The 8,597-nt window shown below is 31.5% G+C and overlaps 1 protein-coding gene across 1 annotated transcript; it reads right to left on the bottom strand.

Annotated features, from left to right (window-relative positions):
* LOC132600402 (UDP-xylose transporter 1) lies at positions 1-5,331 on the bottom strand. Its single transcript, XM_060313542.1, has 8 exons — positions 5,167-5,331; positions 4,179-4,299; positions 3,148-3,332; positions 2,251-2,318; positions 2,026-2,158; positions 1,255-1,416; positions 594-863; positions 1-286 (listed from the first exon to the last, which is right to left on the bottom strand). Exons 2-8 carry the CDS (start codon positions 4,297-4,299, stop codon positions 209-211), a joined length of 1,017 nt encoding a protein of 338 aa, XP_060169525.1. The 5' UTR covers positions 5,167-5,331; the 3' UTR covers positions 1-208.
* Positions 5,332-8,597: the final 3,266 nt, after the last annotated feature.

The following is an 8,597-nucleotide window of genomic DNA, read 5'->3' as shown; positions in this document are numbered from 1 at the left end:
TTTAAACACTATGGGCAATGAAGAATTTCTTATAATCACATTTGTCTACATTTAAGAAGTAAATACAATCTAGCCAATGACAGAATCTTGGAACAAAGGAGCAGGGTGTTTTATGAATCAAAAATCATTTACATCCATCAAGTGGAATGTCTCTGAATTAAAAATAAAAACTCTTTAATCGAAAACAACTTCATTTCAACTCTAAAATTTAAACAAGGGAATTATTTTCTTTAACTTGGCCATTCTTCCCAGCTAGAAGTGGTGCAGTGGTATCTTTCTCTTTAACCTGACACGACAATAAAAAAGCACAAATTTTAGCACGAATAAAGTACAATGACTTATGCACAAAGTATAATATCCTTCAAAATCATCGCGAGGAGGAGAGAGGAAGAGAAAATTAGGTAAAATTCATAAATAGCCACTTTTCGACCCTTGTAAATGAAAAATAGCAATTATTATGGAGTTTTAAATTCCACAGAAGAAACTCCAGTATTGTTATGGAGTTTCAATTTAGCATTATGTGAAATTGTCTAGTTTTCAAAAACATGGCCGAAAAGTGGCCAGTGAACACTATTTTTACGAGAAAAACTTACTTGAGTCAGAGAAGAAATGTCTCCTTGTTTCCTTTTGGTTTCATTGACACAAAAATAGGAATATAATCCCATTCCAATAATAGCCACAAGAATTCCAATGATGTTCCTTGAAGTGAAAGGGTCATGCAGCAACGTGTAGCCAAATCCAAGAACCAGACATGTTTTAAGGTGGCCTAACACTTGATATGTCACTGGTGATGTCTTTCCAATCACTAAAAATGTGCTGAAATTCACTGATACAGCAATCAAACATGATAGCACTATAAATCCCTGCATTTGAGAAAACAAAATGCAAAAATGTGAGCGTAGAGGCGAATCTTGAATTTAGAATCAATAAGTTCGATGATAGGCATTATTTAAGAATCTTTACATTTCACAACAATCCAAAGTGGCTCATTGCAAAAAATAACCCTATTATTTAAGTTTTAAAAAATTTAGCCAGTATAGTCACAGTATAATATGTGTATATCACTGATTATTACAATTATTATACACGATCATGTTTTTGGTATACACTTGTTACATTGAGCATATACTTGCACCTGCTACAAATTAAAAGGTTACGGCCAGGCTCGTCTAAATTGTTTTAAGTAGGCATTTGGATATGAATAGAGTGATATTTGAAGAAAAAAAAAATAGAATTTGAGACATGCTTTCTCACCACAACAATAGGAGAATATTTGTAGGCAAAAACATTTTGCTTTGTAAGGTATTGATCCAAGAAAGGCCCAGTCACAAATAGAATAGCTGCCTGGAAAGGGGCTGATTGGTACAACAATTGTGTTGATGAGATGTTGAGCCTCTTTTGAATTGTGTTTGTCAGCTGAATTGGAGAATTAAGGTCAAATCATGAAAAAACATTCACACCACATAAAAATGTGTGTATATATATATATATATATATATATATACAGGTAACCGTTCATAAGAGATTTGTAGCCAGAAAAATAAAGTAAATAACTTGTTTTAGCAAGTTAAAATACACTACTAGCATAAAAACTTGTTACACTCAATGCCAGAATCAGGTTTTCAGTAAGAATTTAAAATATAAAAAAATGAACACACCAATAAGTCAAGAGGATTCAACATCTACAATATATACTATAAAATAATTTTGATCTTGTATATGCAATGTAATTTTTCGGCGAAGGAGGTTCAAATGAATCCCCTTGTACTCTCTGGCTCCCCAAGGTTACACTGTCATCGGGGATAGCTCTGTCGTTATAATTACAGGTTTTGCAAAACCAGAATAATAACTTTTGCTCAAATACTTAGTGTTTAAACTTTATTTAATATGTATAAGTAAGCTATCCATAACCCAATGAACAAAAAAAGTTATGGTCCAGGATCCATATACTAAAAATCTTAAATCCGAGACGGTCAGCGTGTATAAGTTAAATATTAGGATAAGTAAAGATCATCAAAAGGATACAATTTGTCCAACACAAGTTGTAACAATGGCCAGAAGGGAAAGGACTGTTCCAACAAAATTGAGCTGAAGATCAGTGATGGAGGCAATGCCAACTCCAATCAGCAGAATGAACAGTGCAAACTTAATATTCTGACTGCAATTATGTGAAAGACAATTATTAGTGAACCAACAAGATTACTATTTTTCATTTATATTGCAAATTAAAATATAGAATAAATGATTTACCTGAACTGCTTTTTCAAGAAAAGGGTCTCTAATAGTACTGTGAAAGGTATAATTGCTAGTTTTGTCATCTGCAAAGACAACATAATAAATTTAGGGGTGAAAAAGTCAACTCATAATGAATTTAGAGGCGATAAATCAATTCATTTTTTGGTAACCGCCTAAGTTTAAATGAATTGAATTATGATCTAACATGTTGAATCTGAAATGATCCATCAAACTATTGAATCAACATGGGTCGAATAATGTAATCCCATGGGTTGGGTACACCCAAACTCAAATCAAAATTGAAACAAGTAATTCATGTAAATTTAGAAGAACTTAACTAGTAATCCAAGAAAATACATTAGCTTTCACTTTTCTCCAAAGAGGAAATCAAGTAATTGCAAAGTTTTCCTTCAAATGGACTGGTCTTTAATTTTTGCCTTTCAAAATCGAACTCATGCCTATAGGCGCATAAGTTCTTTAAGGACGCTGACATAACTTGTGGATATTATGATGTGTAACTTATGCCCCTCTAGGCATAAGTTCGATTTTGAAGGTCAAAAATTAAAAATCAGCCTATTTGAAAGACTAAAATTAAAGACCAACCAAAGGGACAAAAGTGCAAATGATAGAAAAGGAGGGCAGGTCGGGCCACACTGGACAGGTTGTGCCGTGACGCTTTATTTGACCCAAGAAAACTTTGGACAAGTTGAATCGTGACTCATTTATTGATTTGATCATCCGAAGCAATCAAAATTTGACCCGACCCGTCCATTTGTCAATTCTAAATTGTTCATCACATGTACACACATATGTTTTCTTTTTTTGTACCAAGACAAACATATGGTTTCTTTTTGCTCATAGATCATCATTTTAAATAGATAAGTATAGTTTGACATTGATATTATATTATACCTGGTAGAAGCCAATGGAATTAAAGCCAAGGCTAAGATTGAGAAAGCCAATGGATACTCCATTTAATATGCCAAAGAGCATCACAGTCTTCATGTCAATGGGCTTGTTCTCAAAGAAATTGAATTTCAGTGCCACATGAAGTGTGCAATATGTCACCATCAGATGCCAGCTAGTTAATGTTGTGGCTATAATAAAAAAATGTATAGACATCAGTACATAACTAATCCGGCGAATAAATAAATAAATAACTGATCTTGAACTAATTACTTAGTACTTTTAATCCATCAAATATTAACAAATTCTAATTTTGGTCCTTGTGATTCCGCAGGGCAGAGAATCCATTGTTCTTTCGGCTGTGCTACCAAAGACTATGAAAAGTTGGAAAAGGGCTATTTAGATGCTTTCAGCAGTTATCTGCTCCATACTTGACTACCCACGTTTACCGAGGGCATTATATAACTATTACACAAAATTTCTTTGCACTATAACTATTAGACAAAATTTCTTTCTTTGTATACTAATTCTTACATAAGCAATTTGTAGGAAGTAAATAAAGTATTTCTAATTTAGCACATTTAACTCTCAATCAATTGACAAGTGCACCTTTGATTAGTCAAACAGTGAATCTTCACAAACGTAACAAATTATCAATTAAATGCTAAACTATTCAATTATCGATGTTTATGCTAAAATTGTAATGATATTCCATATTGTGAGAGTGATATAATTCTAAAAATGCCCTAAATATTAGATATCCACTATATAAAGAGATCAAAACAAATATTTCGGTTGATTAAATATGCTTAGCCAAATATTACAAGAACCAAAATCAGAATTCATTAGTAAATAATGGATAAAAAAAATGCAATTATCCCCTTTTAGAGAGTGCAACTAATTAATTTTTTTAGGTACGCGCAACTAATATTAGTTATAGATCTGCATGTTATCTTATTGAAAGTTTGGTGAGTACTATGATAAGATTATAATATCTTTTTTTTTTTTTTTTGAATAAAATGAAAATGAAATATTACCAAAAGGAAAACCAAGATTACTCATCAAGGCTTTGTTGCAAATAACAATGGAGACTGATGATGCTACTGATAGAAACAGTGCTCCCACCACACCCAACTGGAAACTTGTCATTTCTCCCATCTGCATCATCCACAATAAAAAAAAGCAAAACTATTAGAGAAAGATATATTGATTCACATGGAAAAAAAAGGACAATAGTTTATCATACACTAAAAATATCTGAAAATATAATATGTTGAGAAATATTTCACAACCAACGGAGGTAGTGGGATGGATAATAGGTCTCAGAGAAACCCTTAGTAGGGAGTGTGTCCCTCCTAAAAGGTTCTTACGTACTCGACCTAATCTGAATTAATCAAGCCAGTGAATTCGAGAAACCAGATGGTTATATTAACCAAACAAAAAGTATTAGTAGTAACAAATATTTCTAGGCCTTATTAGGTTTAGGCTCATATATAAATAAATACTCTTCTGGGAAAAGGTGAATGAACCTAAGTGATTTAATGGAGTTATAACAAAACCAAGAACATGAACTTGTGAAACTTATATAAGGTAATAACTTAATATCTAGCAAAAACAAAAAACTTTTGTATCTAAGCATACAATGTATTTTCGCATGCTTGACGATTTCAACTTAAACTAAACTCTGACTAACTACTAAAAGACGAGCAATTCCAACATTTTTTTTTGACAGAATCCATTAGAAATTGGCTTATTGAAACATTTTCGATAGACTTTCCATCAGAAATTCTATATTTTTGATGGCATTCCGACGAGAACATCCATCGCACAGTTGCGTTCTTCTAGTAAAGTGCACTTTGACACTGAGGAGCCAAACTAAAAAAAGACCGAAAATGCCAGTTTTTCTTCTCTCAAGTAGATGTTCACGCTGATCTTGACTTTATATATTTTCATTTTCTATCTTAACAAAACATATGCATGTAAAACACCCTCAATATCAGAAAAAAAAATGGAGATGAGATGTACCTCTTCAAATGGTTATTATACAAACGATCAAGTTAGACTTCTACAACTCCACAAATGAAATTTGAAGAGATAGATTGAGACTTTTTTTTTCTTTTGTTGAGAGCTTTATGGCTTTTATGAGAGAATATATATGTTGGATGAAAGAAATTTGCAGTGCCTTTATTTAGACTTATGTTGGAGTGTGGTTGGTGCTATATAGCATAGTTAATTTTAGCTGTGGTTGGTTTTCATATTTTAAGGCCTAACGGTTTTTATAAGCAAAGTCATTATTTTGACTAACATTAGGTTAACAAAAACTCTATTTGTTAACAAGTCTAGATAGGCTGTTAAAGGTTTTACCAGCCTACCCGTAATCGATTGTAGTCGTAGTAAGTATATACTTAATGTATAATTAGTGCTATATAAGAATAAATATTAATTATACATAGACTTCACAGTGATTATACTGGCTAATTTTGTTTTTTTAAAATAAAAATTATCTTGTGGGTTTTGTTGGACTTCACAGTGATATATATATATAGCAAAAATCTCTATTTTGTTTTTAATAATAAAGATGGCGTTCATGCTAGTTTGCACGTATTTCGAGATTGATTTACACTAGTAACCACTTTTGTGGCCTAGTTTTTAGAAGTTACCCACTAATTTAAAATTAGACTACTTGTTTGGATTTTAAAAAGTCGCCACCTAATCTAAAGTTTAAAATCCAAAAGAAATATTCAGACCACGGGTAAAAAAGCGCTCACCTTACGAAAATGATCATCCAGTATCAATAAGTTTGCACTTCGTTATTTTACTGGGTATTTACTCCTACTAACACATAATCAAGGATACTTCTGTCCAACAAAACTTAGACAAACTAATTAACAATTATTCTTATTAAATTAATCCTAAGATACTGGAGTGTACTGGACTAATCATTCACACAAGTCACAACAATGCAAGATTTTCTTTTTTTTATTGAATAAACATGCATTTATTAGTGATTTTTGCCCCAGTTTTTATTTTAAACTAATACATGTACTTGCTCGTTTACTAAACCTCTAAATAGATCTCCTAACAAGAAAATTTATTATTAACATGCATGTCAACGGCGTGGTTTTATTTTGTTTCATCAACGAATCGAATATGGAGTTTAATTGGTCCAAAATTAAATAACTCTTAATGATTTTTCCTTTCTAGATTACACTGAGAGAGTGAGTGAGATTTCATAATATTTTATTAAAAATTTATTGGCTCACCTAATTAGGAAATAAATAAACAAGTCTTAATACAGAAGCCAGAAAGGTGAAGTGAACATTTCAATATGTGACAATGCACCTGCCAATGCTAGCAAAAACCGTTGGCAATGTGTTTGGTGAGAATATAAGACTTTAATTTTACTCCAAATATGACGAATCTCCAACCATGTGTCGTATATAAAATTTCATACTATAAAATGGAAACTAATGTCTAAGAGCTTACAAGTTACAACAATAAAATAGTTGAAACTACACAAAAAAAAAAAAAAAAAACAGAAATTAGCGACAAAAAAACTACCGGTGAAATCCATCACTAATTCGTCGTGACGGGAAAAAAAATCTGACACTAGACTGTAAAATTCGTCTCTACTCTTGCTTAACAACGACGGATTAGCGACGAAAAATATATAACACTAAATAGTGAAATCCGTCGCTGATCCTGTTTAACAATGAAATAGCAACGAATTATTAAAAGAACAGTGTTAGTGACGGACAGTTTAGCAACAAATTAGTAGACAATTTTATAACTAATTCCTTTTTTTTTTTTTTATAGTGTGGTATATTCATTTTATTTTAATAAAAGAAAAGACATTTTATTTTAATAAAAGAAAAGTGTTGCTCCCAAACGCACACACAAGTATACATTTATTATACAACAATGATATATTTTCTATACATATACTTTAGGGATACATATTCTATATGATAATAATATAGTTTCTATAAGTGTGATACATTTTTTCTATACATATACAGTAGTGATACATCTTCTATACAACTATGATATAGTTTCTATACGTATGATACTTTTTCTATACATATATAATAGTGATACATATACAACAATGATACAATTTATATACATGTGCTGGAATTAGTTGAAAAATGGCTAGAAAATGGAATTATTTTGAAAAGGCTAAAAAATAACTTTAATATTCTTGGGCCACCGAATGTCAACAGTTTCACCGGGTTGGCAATTTGTGTCCTTTTCCCAAAAAAATATAGAAATCTTTAGAGTTTATGTGCCTACCCAACTAGTTTGGAATTTAAAAAGATTTGATATAAAGAAATATATGATTTCTCTTTAATTTCGAAGTAGATTAATGAAAGAAGGGTTAGTTAGGGAAGGTTGACGTTTAAGTACATTTCAGTAAGTTTGCAAGTTGATTAAGCAGTTGTTACTATTTCAAATGAAATTATCAGAGGAAAAATCTATAAAAGGGGATTTTTCATGGTACGTAGATAATTATTTACAAAATCTAAATCTTTAAGAAATTACACTGCAACTATTATGTATTTTGTATACCTTCCGGGGTATACAATTCACATTTATATATCTTAGGGGGTATACAATTCACATTTTATATACATTCGGGTACAATTGAATATGCATTGAAAAAGTTAATTCATCCTCAAGGACACCAAAATAATCGAATCAAACTTTTAACTAACTGCTTCTATAGAATAATATCGTAACAATGTAGTTTTAAATGATGAAATTGGATCCTTCGAACCAATATGTGAGTGAAAATGAAAATGAATCACATTACGATAATATTAATCTATAATACATGGAATATGTACAGTATCCTTGACAGTAAATTCATAATCCAGTATGACTTAATTATGTTATATTCAATTTATAATTCATTAACGTTCGACCTATTCCTCATTATCTAAAATTTTAAAATTTGGCCAAAGTGTTCATTTTTTCTTCTTTAGTATGAAAAATGCAAATTGATGCAAAAAATAACCTCTAAGGCTTTGGTCTAATGCTAAGAACACAAAGCGTGATGAATGGATTAGACGAGCGTGATGAATGGATTAGACGCACGTCACGCACGTCACATGATCACACTCTGGTGAGGGGCACGAATGGTAATAACATAGTTGTCACAAAGATATTGCCTTTCTCTTTTTGTTTTTGAGGTCTAATCAGAAGGTAAATTCTAGACTCCACTTGTGGAATTACACCGGACATGTTATTATTGTAATCCGAAGGTAAACTCTAGACACTTATGTGATTAATAGCTTTTTGATAGAAGAACCAGCAAGGGTTCAAAAGGGCCAATGGAACTGTCACAAAATCCTCGTATTTTAGTGAAAAAAGAATAAACGTGTCAATTATCCACCGAGTTTCGAACCATGCGCTACTAGCACTCGGGGATTTCTCGATTATCCCAAAAAAAGAAA

Source organism: Lycium barbarum, chromosome 6 (genome assembly GCF_019175385.1).
Source record: "Lycium barbarum isolate Lr01 chromosome 6, ASM1917538v2, whole genome shotgun sequence".
Lineage (NCBI taxonomy): Eukaryota > Viridiplantae > Streptophyta > Magnoliopsida > Solanales > Solanaceae > Lycium > Lycium barbarum.
The sequence above is the reverse complement of the archived record's forward strand: the minus strand, read 5'-3'. Positions and strand labels throughout refer to the sequence as shown.